This window comes from Melospiza georgiana, chromosome 10 (genome assembly GCF_028018845.1).
Source record: "Melospiza georgiana isolate bMelGeo1 chromosome 10, bMelGeo1.pri, whole genome shotgun sequence".
Taxonomy (NCBI): domain Eukaryota; kingdom Metazoa; phylum Chordata; class Aves; order Passeriformes; family Passerellidae; genus Melospiza; species Melospiza georgiana.
Window position 1 is genome coordinate 8,009,323 of NC_080439.1, and position 23,928 is coordinate 8,033,250.

Genomic DNA, 23,928 nt, shown 5'->3' on the forward strand with positions numbered 1-23,928 from the left:
CGTTGTAAAATGTCGTAAAGCAAAACTGTTGTAAAGCGCGACTGTCATAAAACTAGCCGTAAAGCGTGACTGTCGTAAAAAGGGGCAGGGCCGTAAAGCGCAACTGTCGTAAAAGGTGCCGTCAGGCGCGACTGTAGTAAAACTGTCGTAGAGCGCGACTGTCGTAAAAGGGTCCGGGCCGTAAAGTGCGACTGCCGCAAAGAGACTTTTGGACACAAGGGCATTGAGCACTTTAACAGTATCTCCCGCCGGGATCTGGCTGCCGGGGAGGTGGTCCCAGCTTGCAGGGCGCTGGTTGAGCTCTGTGCTGCAAGGGGGATGCCCGCAGCAGCTCCCCGCCGAGCTCTTCTCCTGCCGTGACTCTCGAACGGGACACGCCGCCCCCCCCCGCCCCCCGTCGGAACCCACAGCTCCGGTACCCGCAGTCCAGCTCACCCCTGCCGCCCCGCCCCCCGCCCCCCGGACACCCGTTTCCCCGCCCTCGGCCACGCCCCCTGCCCTCGTGGCCCCTCCCACAGCTCCCGCCATCCCCGCCTTTACCATCCCGCTGCTCTCTGCTGTCCCGGCCTCCGCGGGCCCCGCCCTTACCTGCCCGCCCACCAGCGTCACCGCGACCCGGCCCCTCCTGCCCCCGCCGCTCGCCCCCCGCTACCCGCAGCAAGTGCTGCAAGTGTGAGTGAGTGTGCATGAGTGTCAGCCAGAGGGCTCCTGCACAGCTCCCCGGGCCGGGGCAGGAGCCGGCAGGGCTGGGATGTGCAGCAGCAGCAGGAGCTGTGCAGGCATGGCTGGGATGTGCAGCAGCAGCAGCAGGAGTTGTGCAGGCATGGCCGGGATGTACAGCAGCAGCAATGCAGGCAGGGCTGGGATGTGCAGCAGCAGCAGGAGCTGTGCAGGCAGGGCTGGGATGTGCAGCAGCAGCAATGCAGGCAGGGCTGGGATGTGCAGCAGCAGCAGGAGCTGTGCAGGCAGGGCTGGGATGTGCAGCAGCAGCAATGCAGGAGCTGTGCAGGCAGGGCTGGGATGTGCAGCAGCAGCAGGAGCTGTGCAGGCAGGGCTGGGATGTGCAGCAGCAGCAATGCAGGCAGGGCTGGCTGCAGTGCCGGGCTGTGCAGCAGGAGAGCCTCACTCACTCCTGCCCTGGCACCCCCTGCCCTGGGCACCTGCCAGAGCCCTGCTTGGGCAGGGAACAAAGCAGCCCCCACGTTGGCACCTGGCTGCTCCTAATTCTTCTTTTCTTCATGCCAATATCAGCTGCAGGAACATGGTGACAGCAAGGACTTGAAGAGTCAGGTGAGGTGAAGTGTGAAATCTGGATACTGCATGAAATCAGGTCCAGTTTATCTTGCTCTACTTGCACTGTCTGTCTACATTCTCATTTTCACCTGCTTGCCTTTCTGTGTGATCCACAGCTTGTATTTGGATCAATTAGCACTCCCTAATGAACACTGGCAGTGAAAGACATGCAGATATCTCAGGAGTAACTATTATAAATTCATCTATGACTTTCTCTGTCTGTGTGAACCTTTGCACTCTCCTAAAAGTCCCAGCGATTCAGAACATGACTAAGGGAGATAGGTAATGGAAAAAACCCTACTCTGCCTTTTGATACGTGTGTTGGACCAATTACTCTTATATTGGACAAATATGTCAATTTTTTTCAGCTCTGATAATGAGCCTTTACTGATAATTCATGTATTTCAAATAGAAAAAAAAGGCATTTTACTTGTTGCTTCATATAGAGACATCAACCACAAGGTTTTGTACTAGTTATAATTTTTATAAATTTCAAACAAATTGTGGTTCTACACAGGTCAGAATGGCCTAATTACAGGAAGTTCATTTGCACACTTTTTTTCTTGTAATAAATTCATACATTCTGTATTGACTGGAAAAAAGGACAGGTAATTCTGTGCTCTTTCCCTGTCTGATTATCTCTCATCAGTCACAATATACAAATACATCATTATCAACACCATGGAAATCATGTAAGAAAACAAACTGTACCAATTCTCAGCTGGGGAGAGAAAATCTTAGCAGCTATTTCAGTCCAGCTGCAAGAAGAAATACACATTTTGGATCTTTTTTCTTATTATTCTTATATATCTCTAATCACATATATATATATTTGAAGTCTTTGAGTATTTTTGGAAAGGAAGCACATGGCCTTTCTCATACCCAATCCTGTTTGAAATATCAAGACTCTAAGAAAATCATAGATAATAAAATGGCTTCTCATCACACACACGACCAGAACATGACACACACAGAGCTTTGCTGTCACTGGCGAGGAAAGCCAGAGCTCAGAAGTGGTTTGGCTGCAGCTGTTTGTGTTCAAGACAACGAGCACTGGTCTGGTTCTCCACCTGGTGGGGTTCCAGGTGAGAGGAGAGGATCAGGCCTGATTCTATTCTAGCCTGGTTTACTAAAAGCAAGACTTGTGTGTCGTGCAACTGCCCATCTCTGTGGGCCATTGGTGCCAGGGAAGGACTCTGCAGCCCACCCACACCTGAGTGGGCACTTTTGGGGGCAGTTCTGAGGATGTGAAGTTTCTGAAGTTTCACAGAATAGCAGCAGAGCAGAGAGCCCAGGCAAACCCTCAGCTGGAGGGCAGGTGTGGCCAGCCCAGGCCCAGGAGCAGAGCCAGGCACGGGGCCAGCAGCAAGGGCTGCTGCAGCACAGATTTACCTGGGATCTGGTGTCTTCTACAGCCAAATCTTAGTCACAACCATTACCTTTAAATGACTTCTAAATGGTCACTAGAGCATCTCCAAACAACACTGAAATGAAATCCTTATTTGAAAACTATGATTTTTAGGTCCATCTACCTGAATAGGATGGTGTCAAAGACCTACAGACAGAATAAGCATACCCTAACACACATTAGTCTTGCTGGACTTTACCAAATCATCTTCTAGACTGTACATGGAGAGTCATTCCCTTAATTATCTCTTTGCTTGACAGAAATACACTAATTAAAAGACTGTCCTGCATACTATTTAAAAACTCAAAAAGTCATCAAACCCCATTTTGTCTCAGCAAAGCCAGAAGGTTGCTCCTTTGTTTTTCCATCCATCAGCAATGTTACAAATCTTCAATTTGGCAGTTTCATACACTCAGGGTAACCCTTCCCTCTCGCTCTCCCACACACAAAAGGTTACTATACTCACTAATGTGCAAAGCTCCCTAGCCCTTCCCTCTCCTATGCTTAGGGCAGGGGTAGACAGCAGCACTGTTCCTGTGCAAAAATTACTGAAAGTAATAGAGAAACCAGAAAAAATTCATTTTAGAGAGAGGATAAAGTAATTGCACTATAAGAAAATGTCACTGCATATTTCCTTAGGGGCCTGAAAGGAATCAATTCTTCCTGCAGGATGCTGATAACCACAGTAGACCAAAAGAATTCGTGTTCCTGAGAGCCTACATGTCAATTTTGAGGTAAATGACCAACACAAACAGGCAAGCTCCTACCTCTGTAGAACAAAAATAGCTTCCAGAAAGGTTCTTTAGTCCTGAACAGAAAATGTCAAAAATCACAGAGTTTAGATATGGAGGGTTAGAAGAGCCATGGGAATCAATCACAACATTGCAACTTAGAATCAAGCAGTAAGTCTTCACAGGCAAAAAAAAAAAAAAAAATCTGACTAACCCTTTTCCTGCTCCAAGGCTTTTTCTCAAACAGGACTATCTGCCTGCTCCACAGCTATCCTGACTCCCACACTAAGGTACTTGCAACACCAGTCTCCACTGAGACACAAAGGAAAACATTCGAGTCCCTGGGAAGGTGAGAGCAGAAATGGCACACACACCTACTGCTTTGCTCAAAGGCTCACTTAGTAAAGAGTGGGTTTTGGTTTGCTTCCTCTCCATTTCTAGTGCTTTTAGTGCCCTCTGTTTTTCACATAAAGCACCACTAGTCTGAGGGTTAAACAAAACATCCCTAAGAGTGAAAGCCACTCACTCACTCTTGAGTTTCGTCTGGGCTCATTTTTACCAGACTGATCTTTGCCTCTTTGCAGCTCTTAGTCAATATTTATCTTTACTAGCAGCTAGTTTAAATAGCTAGTTTAGCTATTTATCTTTACTAGCAGTATTTATCAGTACTAGCAGCTTTTGTGGGACCTAAGACCCAATTACCATCAAAATGCCTTCATGCCTTAACAGCTGCTCTAAATGAGCTAATGGCTTCTATAGGAATCATAACATCTGTAATCACTTTATATTATACATTACATCCTTATGTTGCAGAGATTTGGTACAGTCCTTTCATCAAACGTCCTGGAAAGAAGTATTTAACAACAACACTTTATCCACTCATTGGAGCATCTAATGCTCACTGCCTATTTGCAATGCTGAAGTATATTCCAAATGGGGGGGTGAAATGTATCTACTCATAGCCCAGCACACAAGGAAAGCATGCAGTCTACTCAAACATGTGACAGTAAATGGCATTCAACTGAATTCTCGGCACCAAGTGCAATGGGTTGTGATCCAGCAACCAGAGACTGTAGAGGGGGCAGAGGAATGACTCAGACTGCAAAAAGAGTTCAGTGTTCTTTGTCACAGTAGCTGTTACATGTCTTTACTTCCCTGCTTAGCCCTGCACCTCCCAGGCAGAAGCTGCCACCTGCACCATGCCAGGTGTGGAATGCTGTGTGCAGCAGGGCCTTCCTGGGCCATGGCACTGCTGCTGATGGTCCCAGCCAGGAGTCTCCTTTCCACAGCCACCCTCAAGTGGGGTGTTTTTGGTGTTGACTGACAGCAAGAAGGGCACATTTGTGATGATGTATCAGCTGGAATTAAGGAGGACAGGGAAGGCACAGCCAGAGGCAAGCAAATGGAAAAACCTCCAGGTGACCCCAGGGTGGAGCAAGGACTCGTAACCACCACGTGCCCCTCTGCAGTGATGTGGTGCTCAAGCAAAGTTGCCAAAAGGTGCGTGCATAGAGACTCTTCAGCTCTGCTGTCGACCTAATTTAGGCCACATCTTCTGAAACAGTTTGATAATCAATGCAAGAAGCATTTGTCTCCTCTAATACTGAAGGTACGTGTGATGTTTTCTGGATGTTTAATGCTCCTTTCAAGTTTGTTTTTCCCAGCTTGCCAGGTAGACAGCACAGTTCTCATCTGTTCATGTTGACAAAATTTTAGTGAATTATGAACCTTGGAGCTTGTGAGGAAGGCAACTTTGATCCAGTGTCCACCCAAGATAAAGACAGGTGGATGGGTCCTGAGGAAGGCTGGTCCTGCTGTTCAGCTGCCAGCTCTCTGTTCTGCTGGGAAGCTTTTGGCCACCTCACTTTCCTTCGTGTCTGACTCTACTGAGGCTGTGCTGCAGGAATCGTTGTACGTGTCTGAAAAGGAGGACATGGACATTGTCACTACAGTGTGTCTACAGGACTTTTCATCTACAGTCTTAAGGTTCTTTCTTAAAAGCATGGAATAAAATAGAAAATAAAATCACAGTTCTACTGCTCTTCTAATTCCTTCTCAAAAGGCAAGTGAGGCTCTTCTGGTGTGTAACTGTAATGTGTGCCTGGTGTTGTTTTTCTTTTGAAGCACTGGACATGCCAGTGAAATGAGAGCCATAGCTGGGCAGGTGAGGAGAGGACTGACCTGCTGTGGAGGTGAAGTAGCAGCAATTACCAAACTCCCTTTACACCACAGCAAAGAATCCTGAGGTTAAAAAATTATTTCCTCCACTTAAACTGACCAAAAAGATCAAAAGAGATCAGTAACTCAGAATAAAGTGCTGATAGCTCTCCATCGCAGATCCCCAGGGAATGACTGTACCAGATTTTGCTTTCTTCTGCTACCAGAAGAAAAGCAGGATACATTTGGTATGTTATATTTAAGGATGGACAAATATTAGTCTGGAATTGTAAACCTTTGATCTGCAGAGTTGCTCAGATTCAGCTTTTCCAGTGCAACCTGTTTGGGTGTTAGGTCAGAACCAAAGCTGTGACTGGATGACTTTTAGTGCTGATTTGGCTGAAATCTTGCCAGAGCAGCCCTTCCTGCAGCTTTTGGAGCCAGCTGTGAAATATGATGAAGGCAGTAATGGTTCATGAAATTTTAATGTTTTCAAGCCTAGGCCAGAAGCACAGCCCTGATGCTGGTCTCCATCCAAAGTCTATCCATGCCAGGATCAGAGCTGCCCTGCAGGCACACCCTGTGTGTGAGACTCTTGGGCTCCCTGCAAAGCAGCCAGCCTGAGTGCTGCTGGCCATAGAAGTTGGATGGGAGATTCAAGTTCTGCTCAGAAAGGGAAAAACAATTAAGCCAGGCCAAGGAAAGCTGCTGTGCCTAACCAGCTCTGATACCCAGGCACCAAATTTCAGGTTAGCTCAGCCATGTCACCAGAGACTATAGCGCAGACGTGCACTCAGGTGAGTTCTTCAACACAGAAATGCACTTTTTATCACCTTTTTTTTTTTTGCTATCACATTATTTTTCAGTATGGAGCAGAAAACAAACAAACCAGTATCACATTTTCTTTTTTACCTGCGTTGCTGCTCTTAATTATGTTGTTACTGTCCCCCTCTGCTGGCTGCAATATGCTGGAGGGAACCCAGTCGCTTTTCTCAGAGACCAGTTTCTTCACTAACCTGAAACTCAGAGAAGAGTCAGTGAATTTTCCTACATTGAGCCTCCTTGGGTTGTATGTCTTAGAGGTGCATGTTGGGCTATTATCTCCTGAACTAAGGAAGAAGGCAGAGGAGCCAGGGCAGTCCTACAGGTATCCATAGAGAATCACAGAATCACTGGGTTGGAAGAGACCTTCAAGATCATCGAGTCCAACCCAGCCCTAACACCTCAAGTAAACCATGCACTCAATGCCGCATCCAGTGTTTTTTAAAACACAGCCAGGAATAGTGACTCCATCACCTCCCTGGGCAGACCATTCCAGAACTTTATCACTCTTTCTATAAAAAAGCTGTTCCCTAATATCCAACCTATATTTCCATCTTTTCCAGGAGGTTCTGGCTGTTCCAGCTGTCCAGTTCTGTCTCTCTGCCATACTCACCATTGACCATTCTCTCCTTCCTGCACAAACTGCACTAAATCTCCATCCTCAAGAGAAAGAGAATCTGGGAAACAGCTGTCAAAACTGCCTTCGACCCGGAAGAGATTGCTCCCCTAAAATGAATGAAACAAGGCACCAGAAACAATCACTATGGATGAAAGAACACTGTGCAAGAGATTTTAGTTAGATACTGAATTAGGCATTTCAAGCTGGCAGATATTTCTTCTGTAGGCAATTGTGATTTATCATGCCCAGGTTAAATATTACTCAAAATTTGGATAGACTGTTCTCTGCATTTAGACTTTAGGCTTAACCCACCAGCCATTATTCTGATATAAAAATTGGGTTTGTCACACCAGGTGAAGTTATCTGGAAAAGTCTGAAATTAGCTTTTTAAAGACTCCGACTTTTCCATCACTTTTTTAGCAGGCAAAGTGACAGCCTACAAGAATGGGTGACTTTTTATGATCCTCATCCCGATCAACAAAAGTCTTGTAATAATCTTCCAACACCCCAGATCAAATTTCCATCTTCTGTATTTCCACAGATCCATGGATTTAGGGCTGGTGTGAACCCAAACTTTGCAGGTTACATTGTGATCCTTAGAGAGGAGGAAGTTGTGCTGGCAAAGGGCAGTGTAATTTTAAAAAGCAATTACATTGTTAGGGTTGGTCTCTTCCTCCAAATCAGAAGAGTTAGAGAGTTCATCCATGCTGGAAGGGATGGCTTCAAAATCTTCAAATGTGTCTAGAGAAGGCATTTGTCTGCTGGGCCAACCTTTTCAAAAGACATAAACCAGACAGAGTTAGCTATCAGACATTAGCCTCTTTGAGAATCAGTCTGTAGAATAAATGTCCCATGTTCACTTCCTGCTCTTCCACTTACCAAATTGCTGGTACTTTTTTATAGCTTATTCCACGAGTTTGCCATAAAAATTATGTCACAGCCATTATTCTGTCTCTAAAAAAAGTCTAAAAGTCTGGACCACTCACTGTCCCTGGTGTGAGAGCAGCATGTGTGGCTGCAGTGTTCACACCCATGGATACTCCCAGTGCTCAGCATTGCTCAATCCCTTCAGCTCAGGAGGTACAAAAAACAAGGACCAGGAATCTTCCTGCAGAGCAAATGATAACTTGTGCCGACACGACTTTCAGAGGGCCATGGTGATTCAGTTTCCAGCTTACCTCCACATGTTTAAGTACATAGCCATGGACTTTTGGTTGACTTCTTATCTCCATCTCACCCCAAGGTGATATTACCACCTGAGCAATTTACCAGATTATACCCTGGAGCAGGCTGCAAGTGCAGGGAAGGGACAGAGTAAATAGCAAGGCACAAAAACAACCAAGGAGGTGAGGAGAGATGTCAGTCATATTTGTGCTGTACCTGTCTTACTGCATGATTTTCACCAGAACCATCCCAACCCAGTGGAATGGACGCAGTGAGAGATTACCAGCCTGTCTCAAGAGCCAGACTCTCTTCACCTAGAAAGGCATGTCCATAGGATGTGTCCTGAGGGAAACTGAGGCTGAGCCTTATAAGACCTGTCTACCTGAGGCTGCCATGGTGCAAAAGTAGCTCTGGCTCTTTTGTGCAGGTGGCAACCATCATCTGTACTTCCCTGCACTTGATGCCTGGTAGGGATGGGGATGACTACAGTCCAGCTCAGAGGAAAGAGACCTTGCATCTACCAAATGATTTTGCAGCCCTGACAGATATAAGCTGAATGCAGTCAGTCAATTTACCATATGCCTTCCTAATTAGTGTACCTGCTGGGCATGAGCTGATTCACAGGGACTTGGGCTGAGCAGATGCTGAACCAAATTCTCTACATCCTGTGGGCCATTGCTCTGACCACAAGGCACGGAGACAGATGCTCTCGCAGTGGGATTATGCACATCCCAGCACTCTCAACCCACACCAAACCCTGGCCTGAGGCAATACAAAACCCAAGCCAGGCAGTTCAGGCAGTAAACAGAAAAGTGACCTGATCTGGGAGAAATTTATTAATTAGTTTATTTAATCCTTCCCCATGCACACCCTCCCTGCTATAAGCACTGGTTGGTGCAACACATGCTCATGCAGCTCTGCAGCCCCTTCTGCCACCCACGGATGTCTGCTCCAACAACTGCAACCCAGTTCCAAGGGACACAGGGACCTTCTTCCAGCACAGCTGCATCCCCAGCTATCCCCCCACAGGGATGGTCTGGCCATCTGTGCTTTTAAAGGTGTAAACCAGCCTCTAAAGTGACACTGTCTTGTACTATACTAGCAAAGGTCTAAAGATACAAGAATATGCTGATTCTAGTTAACTTCAAACTGCTACTGCAATTTTAGTTCAAATTCACAGGCTGGACTACAAACACCAAGAGAAAAAGATACCCCTCTACTCCATTAGACAAAGCTTCCACAGTCTTTTGCCACTGTAATTTAGAAACCTCACCAGCCAGAATTCCTTACAAATACATCTATCAGCCTCCCCCTTCCATACAAATCCCTATTCTAATTTCAGAGACTAAGAAACAGCTTGTTTCTCATGCTTAATTCTAATAAAATAAGACCGATCAAATTCTAAGCTCTCTTGCTTTCAATTAAAATAATTATTTTCAGCCTGACCTCAGAAAACCAGAATGTGGGGCATTGTTTCTAAGCTAATGATGCAAGCTTTTTCTTTCATTGTTTTGGTGGGAAATAATATCCACCAAAAGAGAAAACTCTCCTTATAATAAAGAGAGTAAATATTATCATAAATTTAGTTTGCACTCTCAAATTGAGTTTACAAATACTTTAATTGTGTTTACCTGTCTGTGAAGCAGATCTAGGTACGGATCTCGTGGTGGGACCGGCATTACATTTAGTCTGGGCCAAAATGGCGTTCTCAAAAGCATCTGTGACAGGAAGTACAATTTGTGTCTTCAAGGTGAAACAGTGACCAGACAACCAGTACAAAGTGAATTCCTGCATCACCTCTGCAACTGACAGGCTCTTTAACAAACAGGTGGACTGGGGTCCAACAGTTATAAAAGAGGAGACACATGACCAGCACAAATGAGTGAAAGGACAGCAGCATTCCACAGAAAAACTGTGAGTCTGAGAAGGACAAAGAACAGCGAAATGAATCAAACAGAAGTAGTGATGTTAATTAAGGAAGATAATTGCTGAGTGAATAGTGCAGTGTTCTATTTCATTACAGCTTCCTTAGCCATTTTTAACATATTTTTCTTGCAGCTTTTAAAATCATTTTGTAGGTGATAATTTATGGTTTTGATTTTAATACATACAGCAGCAAAAGGGGACCAGGGAGACCAGAAATTAATTATTTCACCCACGATGAATGCAACAGAATTTGGGGGGAGGAAATCCCTTGTTATTACCTCAGTCAGAACCTTGTCAATAGCAGCAATATCCTCTGGTAAAGGGGTGATCATGTCCATCGTTTCCTACTTAAAGATACTCAGCCTGGTGAGGGATGCTGTTACCTTGCTTGTAACGTGTGAGGAGCAAGTCAGTTCTGTGCTGCAGATAGTTCTTGCAACTTGAAATGCCCCCTGTCCCTGCAGCCACAGGGGATGCTGAGATCAGGGCATCTGTCAGTGAGGGAAGCAAGGCATAAACCCCAGACTTTGGGTGCTGCTGGGTGCCAGGATGGTTCTAAACATAGTGCCAGGGTCACTGGCAAAAGGAAATATTCTGCAAGCAGCAAAATGACTTCTGCTGTCTCTGAATTGTTTCTTCCAGAGTGCCATGGGAGATAGCTCTGATATTTCACCAGTTCCATCACTGACCTGTTCACTGGCTCTTCCTACCAAGATTTTGTGCAGAACAACACAATGCTATGAAAGGAGTCCTCAGCCCACATCTTCCTCCTGCCTGTCCTGCAGCTGAGATACTTGGATCCTTGTGTCCCCTGAAGGCAAATGGTCAGAGAAAGGCTGACAATGGAAGCTGGTGATCTTCCAGTGGCTGAGGAACAGCACCTCAATTTAACTCTTTGGTAGTGTTTGTTAAACAGTAATTTATGAATCTGCTGCAACAAATTGGTGGAAATTCTGCTTGTCTGAAATGAAACACTGCACTTGAAATGGCTATTAATGCACAGTCTAGCCTCCCCTGTAGTCTTCATGCACATGGCTCCTGTTTCTCTCATTAAGAGTAGACACCAGCAAGGGAAAAGGGATGCAAGTGGCCAGACTGCAGGTGAAGGTGAAAAGGAGCCCCTTGGCTCCCTGCTGCTGCTCCCTATGGAGGGAGGCAGAGCCAGGCAGAAAATCCAGATCCAGGTGACAGCCTAGAGCTTTACTTCCCAAAACAGGCAGGGAACTGGGGGTTTAATTCAGGCCCATGCCTAGGTGAATATGAGTGCAGGGGACAGGCAAGGGAGTAACAAGCTGTCTTTATCCCAGTTATGCAGATAAACTGACCCCAACCCCCCTAATGAACTCCAGTGTCACCCACCAGCCGTGATGAGATGTGAATTCAGTGAATAATATCAAAAGGTTTTCATGCAGGATGGAAATACTCCTACCTTCAAACCCCAGGGGGGTTGGGTCACTCTTTATTTCATGTCTCTTGACTTTAACTGCAGGAACAAGGGGACCTGTGTGGAGTTTATAGAGTCACAAGGCTGTAAATATTGTTAAAGGAGAAACTTGCTTTCCTACACCTGAAAACACTAACTACCTAACACTTTTAATTTCACCCAGAAGAATGACCAACCCCTGGGTTCTAGGTGGTGGAGATACACACTTCTGTGAAATGGATAGGGAACAAACCCCTTTGTCAAAAGACATTGAGACATCACAGCAAAAGAATCTGCTTCCCTTGGGGTCTCACAGACGCTGCCTCTCACTCTTGCCCAGGAGATGGCACTAAGGCAGCAGACCCGCAGTCCCTGGCAGGGCACAGCTCACAGAGCCAGCACTTCTGACCCTCGGAACGGGGGGACACCAGCCACAGGTCCGTGTGCAGCCCCTCTCCTGTGCCCCACTGCAGATATGGGGGGAGCTGAACTGCCAGGAGTGACGATCAGACACAGCAACAGCTGTGCCCAGAAGTGGTGACCACAACAACCTGGCTAGGTCTGCATCTGGGCTGATGCTCAGACAAGACACAGGCTTCAGTTCTTCTGTCATCTGAAATATTTTCTTAAAGTAGATGCTGTGACTAAAACACTTAATTGAAAAGCACTGATTCTGTTTTCTAGCTTTGAAAATCATAGCAGAAGTGGTTTTCTCAGTATCCCAAAAGATTGCCAACAGTCTTTTGGCAGACAGGATTCTAGAATAAGACTTTTTGACATGAAACTGTAACAAATTTTAACTTTCATAGCAATTCACACATGCTCTCTTTGATACACCACACTAAAGAACAACCCTTGGTTGCCCATTTCTTTGTAGATATGTGCTTCATTATGTTCCTCAGCTTTGAAAAGAATTATTAGGAAATGACTCAGTCTTCCCATAATTTAGCAACTGATCATGTATGTCTGAGTTGTTGCTGAGGGCAAAAAGCTGTAATAACCCCTTCTCATGTGCTATGCCCATCACTTCCATGTAAGGATGTTCTAGTGCTGTGGTCTAAAGGTGCTGTTAAAGAAACATTTGTGAGTAGTGAGACTGTCACATCCTTCCTCTGCCCATGAACCCCACCATGCCCTCATTCCCTGACAGCCTCACTGCAGCCAAGGATGTGGCTCATATCCTTCACAGCTGTTGAGAAGGCAACAGATACTGAGCAACTTTCTTCCTGACAACTACAGAGGAAAGATTTTTATACAAATCAATTCTACAATTCTGCCTTCTATTTTGATCTTTTGAATTGCCCTGAAAATCTTAACCTTGCAAATCAGTTCCTCCAGTCCATTCCAGGAACTGCCAAAAGGTAGCATATTCAGAATTCCATGTAAGACCATATGTTCTGTTATCAAAATTATCCCTGATATGCAGGCATATGTGCTACTGGAAATCTAACCCCACATCAGCCAAACATTAATCCAATTTCCATGGACACCAGCAACACTTTTTGGAGCCTACAACGGAGAAATTGGGAAGAGTCAGTCTGTGTGCTGACAGCACACCTCAATACACATTCAAAATGTCCTGGCCTGCCTCCCTGCAGGTGTTACACTGGTGCTCACTCTTCTTCTACTGGAACCTCCTGCTCAGTGAAAACTGGGCCTGAGGGGCTCACTCTGAGCAGCATTTGGCAGTGACTGTGCCAGGCAGCAGGCAGGGAGAGGGGGAGCTAAGCAAGCAGCAGGACAGTACCTTTGGTGGCAGCAGAAGCATTGGCTGTGGTGCTGATGGAGGAGGCTAGGGAAAAGCGACGGGTAACTTCTCTGTCCTTAGACTCTGGATCTGGGAGAACAGACAGATGCAATGCAGGGCAGGGTTAGAGGTTAATAAGCACTGGGGGTAAAAGGTGTTCAAAGCAAAGCAGCAGCTGGAAAAGGGTAAAGAAAAGAAAGGTTGCTCCTCTAAAAATACCCTCAACAAGGTGAAAAGCACAGAAAGTGTTACTGTGAACATATTTTCAAAGCAATTCCAATTGCACCAATTTCAATACTTCAGAAAAGAGCCATGCCAATTATTATTTTAGCAACCAACTAGTGTCCAAGTACAGCTACAAAACACAGAAATGAGCATGATGGCTGGAATGGGGTGTGTGTCTACAGATGAGGTTTGGATCATTTTAGACACTGAGCTGCTTGTTCTGTGATGACTGACCTGGAATACACTGAAAAACAAGTATGAATGGTTTGGAGTTCACATTTGTCATTTCTAAAATTTAACTGTGTGAATGCCTGAAAATATTCTCCAAGCTTCCATCTTTACCAGTGCAAACCAGCTTGGAGAAGGTGAAGGCTAGAGTGTTTTTTTCTTTCCTTATTCATCATCCTGCCTTTTCTCTAAGTCTGCTCAGGAGTAAAGACACAGACTCCCCATATTTCACCATGACATGTGCTGAAGTTGTTCCCACCCCAAGGAATATGAAATTGGCTGTGCAAACCAGGATAGCTAATGCTGACCCAAGGGTGGGGAGATGCAGGGTGCTTTGAGTGTGGACTTGGATACACTTTGGTGCCAGCTCTGGGGTGGCTGCCCCAGGGATCTCTGCTCTGATGGAGTGCAGGATGCCAAAGTTTCTTCTCCAGACATCAGCATTTCTTTGACTAAAACACCAAAGTGATTATATACAACATTTTCCAGCCTGTCATATATAGCCTAGGCAGAGAGTTCAGCAGTTCTCTGAGCATCCATGCTCCACTGGCAGTTGATACCCAATCTTGTTTACACCCTAGTTAGTTGGGCTATTATATTGTTTAGACCTTCCTTTTTATGTGCTCTTGACAGAAACAGACACAGCAGATCTGAACCAAAGTACACTCAGCTCAACACACCATCCTTCACCATGGCCAGTAACAAAAACCTTTAGACAAAGTGTTGAGGAGCAGGACAAGCTGATAGCAGACACTTCCCTGTTCCCTTCTCCCAGCGTGCCCCAGCAGCCAGCCCGGGCAGTGCTGAGAGGCTTTGCCTGCAGCCATGACCAGAGCCAGCCTGTCTGCCAGCAGCTCCCTCTGGCCAGAGCAGGTCAGCCCCACAGAGGGAAGCAGGACATTGTGCAAGAGGTGTTTGTTCCACAGGAATCCCGAGTAACCAGACCCAGCAAGGCTTTGAACTCAGAGCACCTACAGCTGAGCTCTTCCCAGCTGTGCTTTGCTGCCTGCAACCCTGAATACAAGGCAAGACATTTCATACGACAAGAAAAACTCAGATTAAAAAGTAAGAGAGACCCCAAACAAAATTGTAAATCTAGACTTGCAAAAATTACAGCATTATTTCTGAACTCTGTGTTTTGTCATTGATTTTCCTGAGTCCCAAGATCTAAAATCCACTTGCTTTTATATTCAGACATTGAACTTTGTTTGTCCATCTTGGATCTCACTACCACATGCAGCCTTAATCTGGTAGCCAGAATCTTACAGCAGTGCTGACTCTTGGTGCATTCTTATCTACTTTATCACATTATAATTTAATGCTTCTGTATTTCTGCTTTTATGCTTTCATCTTGCTTCTTCCTCCTTTGATGTTCACCCTCTCCATCACTGCATACTAACCCTTTGTCTCACAGAGGAAATATTATTTATCAGAACAGGAAAAAAGCCACACAAAAACAATAAAGGGAGTAATTATCGTATCTTTTCAGAAAGTAATTATAAGTAGTCAGTCAATTTAATTTCTATTCACATTTCTTTCTTTCCTCTAAAGTCTCTTCCTTGTACAGCTACCACTGTAGCTGTACAAGGAACTTGCAAAGCTCTCTTTTCATGGATATCTACTAAACATTTATGCACAAGTACCCAAAACACAGCATTTTATGGTGTCATATAACACAATTAAGTGGAATAAAACCCCAGTTCTCTGAATTCTCGTTCCCCACTAGGCCACAACTGAACAATATTTGAAAAAACAACATCCAACCAATGAATGATTTCACACATGAAAATCTCATGTAGCACAACAGATATGATACTATTTTTCTTCAAGCCTGTAAGCTGCTGAAAGAAGTTCAGTTGATCATTTAAAACCAGTTCACACTTTGACCCTTGAGAGAAACTGGAAACAAATGTTATTTGCACTGTACACCAGTAAAAGACCCAACCAGCCAACCCAGAGGTTGCCTTGCCAATGCTGCCGTGGGAGCAATTTTTGGTGACGGCGTCTTTGAACAGAGGAGCCACTCGTGTGCACCAGAAAGGAGCATTTGGGTGAGATGCAGCAGCACTTTAGGAAACGGTGATGGATGGCACCATGGGATGGAGAGAACACCGTGGGAGTGCAGGAGACAGATGGCCTGAGACCAAATGCTGCATGGGTGATTTTACCTTTGGGTGGAGCTCTGCGGTTGGAAAGACCTTGCAATGTGAATCGCTTTCTAGCAAGCGCTGTGCGCTCAAGGTTAAGGCTGCTGGAAGCATCAACTAGGAGAGAGAGGGAGAGGGAAGAGAAATAAGGAAGGAAGGGACAGCTGTTTAGCTTATGGGAAAGGAAAGGTTAGCACTGGATGACAACGCAAAAGAAATCAATAAATTTTGATTCAGTTCAAGCCTGAGCAAGAGCTAATCAATTGGAAAGGTGACATGAGATCAGGGTGAGTAAACCAGCTGAACCAAACAGACCCCTGGGTTGAGTTTGGCTCACTGAGTTTTAATGGAGAACAACAACAAAACAAAACCAAAGAATAACAGGTGAAGGGAGGTAGCTCTCATCAAAGGAAAAAACCATTTAGCAGCAAGCTAGTGCCTTCTGTTATGGAAACACATCATTGGCTGGAGCAGTGACTTGTAGGGAGAAATAAGAGAAGAAGCCTTGCAGTACAGGACATGCAAGTGTTGGGAGCAGTCCCACTTCTGCAATCCAGCACTGGCACTGAAGAGTCTGTCCTCACCAGCCCTGTGGCTGTACATCTTCAACCTTACCTGCTGAAACCTTTCTAAAGCCTCTGAAGCTGGCAGAGTCATGCAATTATCTCCTGATTTGCTGGGATGTAAGCGTGCCATGCCAGCAAAGCTCACATGCCAGGCTCCTGCATGAATAATCAGCCATGCTGTCTGACAGCTGCCTCTGCAGAGATCACAGATGGATGGAGGTCCTGAGGCTCTGGCCTTGAAAGATACTCAGTTACTCACATTGCAGGAAACCGGACCTAGCTCAAACCTCCAGATCCACACATTCCTGCCAAATCCTCCATCTGCTCCTTTCTTGGTGTGGGCAGATAACACCCAGAAGGTTTATGGCAAAGGAGCAGGAGAAAAACCATGTGTTGGGTACCTGCTTCTGAGCCTTGGGATTTAACCAATAGATTTTCCCTTCTTTAGTTCACACACTATCACATGAAAATCTTTAGAAGGACAATTGAAGACCAAAAGTACAAAGGGAACACAAAGAGATAGTGAATCCACACTGACAGACAAGCAACAGACAGATTAGCTGTGCTTCCAAAGGAAAGTGCATCCCATCACTTCCTGATTTGCAGCCAAGATAATCTAAGACCCAAGGTGCCTGCATGCATAGAGGGGTGTGAGAGGAACAGATTTTAACAACACAGAAGGATAATGTCACTGTGGTTCAGCTCCTTCTACCCAGTGCCAGCTCTGGACCAGGCAGGTGCGTCTGGTGAGGAGCTGCTCCCAGGCAGTGGCTTCTGCTGTGGGGCTGCCTTTGGCTTCCAAACAGTCTGTGTCAGCCATTCCCTGCCATGGCTGCTCCCACTGCCAGGCAATCCCTGTACAGATACTGTAGCTTATAAAGAATTCAAAAACTGGCATATAAAATATATTTACTTTCTGTTTTCTTAGGGTGAGAAAATCCATAGCATTTAATTATCAGCGAGTCCCACAGGGAGTACAGCAGTGCATGTGCAGAGGGGTGGGCTCCTGGGTTCTTCAGCTCTGCAATTGAACCACTTCACTGAGGGACCCCTTTGCTTTTCACAAGTCCCCACAGCCCCTCAGCACCAGCAAAGCATTTGACACCGGTCTTTGAAGTCATGTTGTCTCCACCTGAGTCATACAAACCTTTTCCTTCATTCTGCAGGTATACCAAATAACCCTGGAAATTATTTCCAAGCATAATAAGAACCAGCGGGTTGAAGGAGAGCCTGCAGTGCACACTTGTGTCAAAGAAAGCCAGCAGCATCCTGGGCTGCACTGGGCAGAGCTGTGCCAGCAGCTCCAGGGAGGTGATGTGATGTTTCCCCTCATCTCAGCACAGAGAGACCCTCCTGCAGTGCTGTCCTGTCCTGGGCTCCTCCAGTGAATCTAGTGAGGACCATTAAGGGATTGCTGACATGAGGGGAGAGTAAAAAAAGAGCTGTGACTGCACAGCCTGGAGAACAAAAGGCTCAGGAGGATCTTATAAAATAAAGAAATGGAGCCAGATGCTTCTCAGTGGAGCCCAGTGAAAGGATGAGAGAGGCAACAGGCACAAATTGAGATATGGGAAATTCCATTTTAAAATGTGAGAAACCCTTTTTACTGTGAAAGGGGTTAAACCTAGGACAGTGTCCCCATGGCAGATTATGGAATCACCATCCTTGAAGCTGTTCAGAACCCAAATGGACTTGGCTGTGGGCACCTTGCTGCAGCTGACCCCGCTTTGAGCAGGGCAGTCAGACAAGGGGGTCCCCAGAGGATCCTGCAGGATTTGCTCCTGTTTTATTTCAAGGCAGTGACTCCACCAGTCAGGTCCACACAAAACACTGATTTACATGTAGAAAACTCTGCCACAGCCACTTATCAATAAGAATAACAAAACTGAAATAATTTGTCAATAGTACCCTCCCCTTCTGTACTGCAGAAACTCCCCAGTGTTTTAAAATAATGTGTTCACATTAACTACACCGATATTGGAAGCATTTTACAGGCAGTAGGTGGCACAAAAGAGACAGTTTTGGCAGAGCCCCAGGCTGTGTGCCGAGTGTTGGGACATTTTTGGGTTCAGCCCCCTGCAGAGCCCTCGGTGCCTCACAGGACACAAGCTCGAGTTTTGGCAGTACACGTGGAGCTGGAAAGCGTTTTGGTGGCTCTGCAGAGCGAGGTTTGCAGCTCAGGATGCACAGGGCACCCGAATCCCCAAAGAAAGGACTCACTGCCCAGCCCTGCAGGAAGAGCCACCCACCAGAGGATGAGGATGCTCTGGGCTGAGCCAGTGGGATCCCAGCCAGAGCCCTGAGGAGCTGCTCATGGGAAAGCAGAAGGCAGAAGAATGACAAGCAGCAGGAATGTGAGCCCCGTTCCCACACTCTAGAGTAAGCTGGACAGTTAGAAAACATCAGTAATCTTCTTGGATTTTTTTTAAGTTTCTAAATTTAAAAGGAAAAGCTACTTTTCCACTTTTTGAATTAGAAAAAAAAAGTCTAAATATTTTAAAAATAAAATTTTACTGAAAAAAAAAATAAGGTTGGGTTTAATGAAGAATCTGTAACTTTCTTCCAGCATGAAAACCTACTGCAATTAAAAATCTTTTGGTGAATAGCCTTTCTTTTCCAAGAGAGACATTCCATTTTCTTTTAAAATATCTTTATTTATAATGAGGGTGTTACTTTATGCCTCATTTGGGTATTAATTTCTTAAGACTTCACTATTTTCTTTTTTATATTAGTAGAAAATTCTTTGTTCAACATTAAGAAATACTGCCTAAAAGAGAAACTGCTATCAATAGATTTTCTCTTCCTGCTGTCAGATGAGATTCCATTTCTTTATAGTGTTTATTTTAACTTCTGTTGTATAGAAGACCTATTGTGCTTATGGGCTCAAATAATGGAGGGACTTTCTGTGACTGCCTGTGGGTTTATTTACTGTACAGCTGGGGAGAATTGATATACACAGAGGAGGCAAAAAACTCTCCTTGACTTAAACAAAGAAATCAGTTAGCAAAGTCTGTAGAAAAAAATTTAAATTAAGTATGTCTAGAAATCAACTTCACCAGGATGCAGAAGGTTAAAACACATATGCTATTGTCCCCTAAGTTCTATTTTTAAACACAAGTTGTATAAAGAGCACTATAAAGCATCAAAACTCAGACTTAAAAACCCTAAACTGGTGATGCCTTTTGGTGCTCACAAATTTTCACGGTACAGTCATTCAGCTTTGTAGCATTGGTTTTTTGATGTTGGGTTAAAACAACATAGATCTAAATTATCCTCATCAAACTCCAGAAATATGTGCAAATATAAAAATATTACCGTTTGGAAGCAAAAGCTGTGTGAGAACTCCTACCTCTCTTTTGTCTGGCGCTGGGACTGGAATTCCTGTTTTTGTTGTTAGATGCATCCACATTTGATGTCTCAGATTTGTTTTCATATATACTTGATGACTTCCTGCTATACCTTGGGACAAAAGAAATACAAAAATAGTAACATTCCTGTTAACATCTAATAAAGCACTGAGCACTAAGCATTCTTATTTACCCTCAAACATGGAAGCCTAAGGAACAAAGGACTGGTTTTGAAATGCTTTCTGGTACAAAAGCTTGCATCTGTGCAGGCATATGTGGTGGGAAAAACCCATCCTGCCTCCTCTGACCACCACGCAGTGAGGGATGTGGATTCATCAACGTTGAGAAGGGAAAAATGGAGAAACAAGCAGGCTATCTGCAAAAATTCTTTTTGCAAGTCCAGCAGATTTGAAAGGTTGGAGTGGGAAGCCAGGTAAGAAAAGACAACCCAGATTTTCCTTCTTTTGCAGCATAAATACATTTGTCTCCAGGAGAGAAATGGATACTGGATGGTCACATAGAGGTCACACCATGCATAAGCAACATATGAATTCTATTGGCTTCCCCAACTTCTGTTTCTTTGCTCTTTGGAGCATGAATCCCAGTGGGATATCCCTGTCTGCAGCTGAATCACAAATGGGAGGATCCACCTTGACAAACCTGCTCAGGTACTGCCTTGGGTAATGGGACTGAGGCCCCTGTCCCAGGTTTGTTGGACGTTCAAACTGCAAGGTTTTCTTGTGGTTCTTTGCAAATGTCTGATGGTTTAATTTGGATGTTTGACTGTTATTTTTGGCAGACTGCTCCACACAAATCATTGTATCTACACATTTGAAATACTCTTTGCCAAAGCTCTTGTTATTGACACGTATCAGCAATTAAACTGCTGCTTGCAAATAACACATGAACTGCTGTAAGGGAAGGTCCAAGATACATCATTAACAACTTCAAAACATTTTAAATACTAGAGGTTTGTTAATAGCTTTTCTAAATATAAAGTAGTCCAGGACTCATTGTTTTGCATTTGAACTTTTGACCTGTTTCTGATGGAATCTTAGCAAGGTCTCTGTTACCTCCTGTACTCCATCAAAATGTGATTTTGCAGCTTCATGTTGGGTACAAAATGGGGCTCAAAATAAACATGGGAACAAATCCAAAGCACACTCACATTTCCTTATTCTTTTTTCTCTCTTTCTTCCCAGCTAGGCTGGGATAACTGTGAAACATGCAGCTGACAGAGTTAAAGATTTACAGCTGTGAGAAAGACACCAAGAAAATACAAGAGCTTTTCTGAAACAGCATCTGCAGCCAAATTCCAAGAGTTTGTGTTTATCCATGTTCACAGGATGTTTTTACATGCATGTATGACTGCATCAGTCATTTCCAACAAAGCAGATTGTTAAGCAGTTGGAACAATAGACTATTTAAATTTCATGTATTTAAATAGATTAGAAAACAATACAAAGGGATCATTTCATTATCAATGAAATGCAGCAGCCATTCCTTGAGAGAGAGATACAGCAGCGATAACACTGGGCATCCCATTTTAGGATTAAACAGTGCATGTTGTGGAAGAATTTGGGGGGAGAGAGAGAGAGAGAGAGAGAATTGAAATAGATTGAAGAGGAATTAGGGACACTAAGTGTTCCTTTTCCCAACACCTCAGCTCCAATCCCAAGTCAGGCCTGCCTTATCTCATGGAATTGCAGTCCCAAGTGATGCTGGTGGCATGTAAACAGTAAAGGGGATAGTCTATGTCATGGGACACATACAGCTAGGGGAGGGGAACGCATCCTGCAAACAGATTTCCCCCATGTCACAGCGGAGTTTGCCAATTCCCAACAAACAGCAGAGTCACTGTCACACATGGGCAGCCTGTTGGGTAGATAACATGGCAGTGATTGATCAGCCTCCTTCTGCTGGCACAGCACTGGTGGTGCTGGCTGCTCTTTAGCAGATGCTGTCTCCTCTGCCTCCAGCACCTCTCACAGCTGGGGCTGCTTGGTCACACCAGCCATGAGCACAGGCTGTGCCACGTGGTGGCTGCTGCAGCCCAGCCTCTTCCTTCCCCTCCTTGTCTCCCCCAGCAATCCAGAGCAGGCTGCAGAAAGGGCTCCACAGTCTGAGGAACTCTGGATCCACCATTTCACATCAACTCCTGCACAGTCAGCTTGATGCTGCAATTCTGCTGCCCCTGCTTATCTTGGGGACACATATAATAACAGATAATGGCACACCCTGAACTTTGTGCCATTCATCACAGCCCCGAACATTGCTCTTCCATGAAGACTCACTGCATTCTTCCTCTTTCTATAATAACCCAGCATTTGGAGAAGGAGCATCTGACCTCTCTTTTTCTGGCACAGTTGGCAGAGTGAGGACAACACTTCATTTTTCCTTTGGATTAATCCACTCTAGGACAAATAGCTGATCACATGGCCTTTCTTCCTGGAGTTAATTTTCTGCTGACATATTTTGTCTATAATTTCTGCTCTGGAAAATCTCACTTTAAGAGCCTTTTAAGAAGGACATGCATCTGGATTCTTCTGAAACATTTTTGTGATTGCACTTCATATCTTACTGGAATAATTTTCTCCTATCCCCAGGGTGGTTCTGCTGAAAGATTTCCATCCTTGAACCCTAAAAAAGGCAAATTAACCAAGCCTAGAGAAAATATGGTGCAGGATTAATAGCACTACATCTGTTTAATATTTCTTGCATTGAGTTGTACAACTCTCAAAGGCTGGCTGTTACCTGGGATCTCCTGGCTTGGTTGATCCTGCTAAAATTTTACAGTGAAATCCCATGCCAACTTACATTAAACTTGCCCAGCAACTGGGTCATTACAAAACTTTGCTGACAGCTCCATTTAAGATCCTGGAAATGTTCCAATACTTTTCAACTAAACTTGAGTTAGTCTTTGAAATTAATTTCGGACTGTGATATAACTTCTCTCTTGAGCAAACCTTTATCTGTGTTTATTTATCTTTAAAGAATTTGAAGACAATTGAAGGAAGCTAAACACAAAAACCTATGAATTTATGTACTGCAAAAGCACAAACACAAGACAAAACATGGCCCTGATATGCCAAAGCAGCTGTGGTTACCTGCTTGCATTGGAGGAATCCATTGGTGCATGATACACACTCTCAGTGATTCTTTGGTGCAGTTGACTTGCTTCTGTTAAAAAAAAAAAAAGTAAAAAGAAGCTGCTCCAAAATGTTTCAATTGCTTCTGTTTTATGTTGAAGGTGGGAGAGAGAAATAGGAGAGGAGAGATTTTGACTGCCACTGCAATCAAAATGGAACGCTTGTACTTGAAGAGAAAGGCATATTAAGATCTTAATGAAATCTTTTAGCTCACCAAACAACTCACATTTTTTCACCACAAAAGAGATTTCTTTCCCTACTCCCTTCCCTTTTCTCGGTACCTCCTCCTAGCTAACTGCATGATATTGATCTGGAGAATGGATAATGGCCTTTTTCCCAGAATACAAGTTTTGTGGCTCACAGCTTTGTCTGGATTTAGCAACACATGTCCATCAGCCCTTTTGCATACTCAGCCACATCGCAGAATATATCCCTATCTCTCTGCAGAATGCTTTTGCTCAGCATCCTCAACAAACAGTAATCAGAAAATGTTATATATGCCATTTGTTCACTCTTTTTGCAGGGCCACAAGGTAGCAACAGACTTGTACTTTGTCCAGTAAATGCTGAGTGAAGAAAAATTATAAGACAGTTGCTCAGAGTCTGGATTTCAGGGCCAGGAGAGTCAGACATTGAGAAGTGAGGAAGCAGCGGAAGGAGCTGCTTTCAAACTCGCATATTGCTGAGATCCCTGGGCTATTTCATTCTGAAAAAGATGAACCTCCTATCAGTGAAAGAGACATGACAGGGGGATGGGGCAGCACTGAAAGATTAAACTCAGGTAGTTTGTTGGTGGGGTAGAAATGCCCATGCTGGCTCAGGAGTGGGAAGTAGCTCCATTCCTGGGTTTGGCAACTGATTAATGGCCTTACACAAATCCCTTAAGCTGTATCAGTAATTCCTTTGCCTGCATTCTGGGGGATTGATGGATCAAGGTGCTGCCCAAAGCCTCGTTAACACTCCATGCTCACTGCAGT

The 23,928-nt window shown here is 44.7% G+C and overlaps 1 protein-coding gene across 5 annotated transcripts in view; it reads right to left on the reverse strand.

Moving 5' to 3' along the window:
- Window positions 1–1,755: 1,755 nt before the first annotated feature.
- MCF2L2 (MCF.2 cell line derived transforming sequence-like 2) overlaps window positions 1,756–23,928 on the reverse strand; it is a 151,495-nt gene continuing 129,322 nt past the window's right edge. For 3 of the 5 annotated variants that reach the window (XM_058030763.1, XM_058030762.1, XM_058030761.1), the window contains exons 25-34: window positions 22,911–22,983; window positions 19,806–19,915; window positions 15,912–16,007; window positions 13,291–13,380; window positions 11,550–11,621; window positions 9,826–9,912; window positions 7,683–7,801; window positions 7,025–7,137; window positions 6,502–6,605; window positions 1,756–5,351 (exon numbers count right to left, since the gene is read on the reverse strand). In XM_058030763.1, coding sequence (XP_057886746.1) covers window positions 5,251–5,351; window positions 6,502–6,605; window positions 7,025–7,137; window positions 7,683–7,801; window positions 9,826–9,912; window positions 11,550–11,621; window positions 13,291–13,380; window positions 15,912–16,007; window positions 19,806–19,915; window positions 22,911–22,983 — 965 coding nt within the window. In that variant the 3' untranslated portion in view covers window positions 1,756–5,250. The remainder of the gene's footprint in view (window positions 5,352–6,501; window positions 6,606–7,024; window positions 7,138–7,682; window positions 7,802–9,825; window positions 9,913–11,549; window positions 11,622–13,290; window positions 13,381–15,911; window positions 16,008–19,805; window positions 19,916–22,910; window positions 22,984–23,928) is intronic. The other 2 variants (XM_058030765.1, XM_058030766.1) reach the window with 2 other exon arrangements.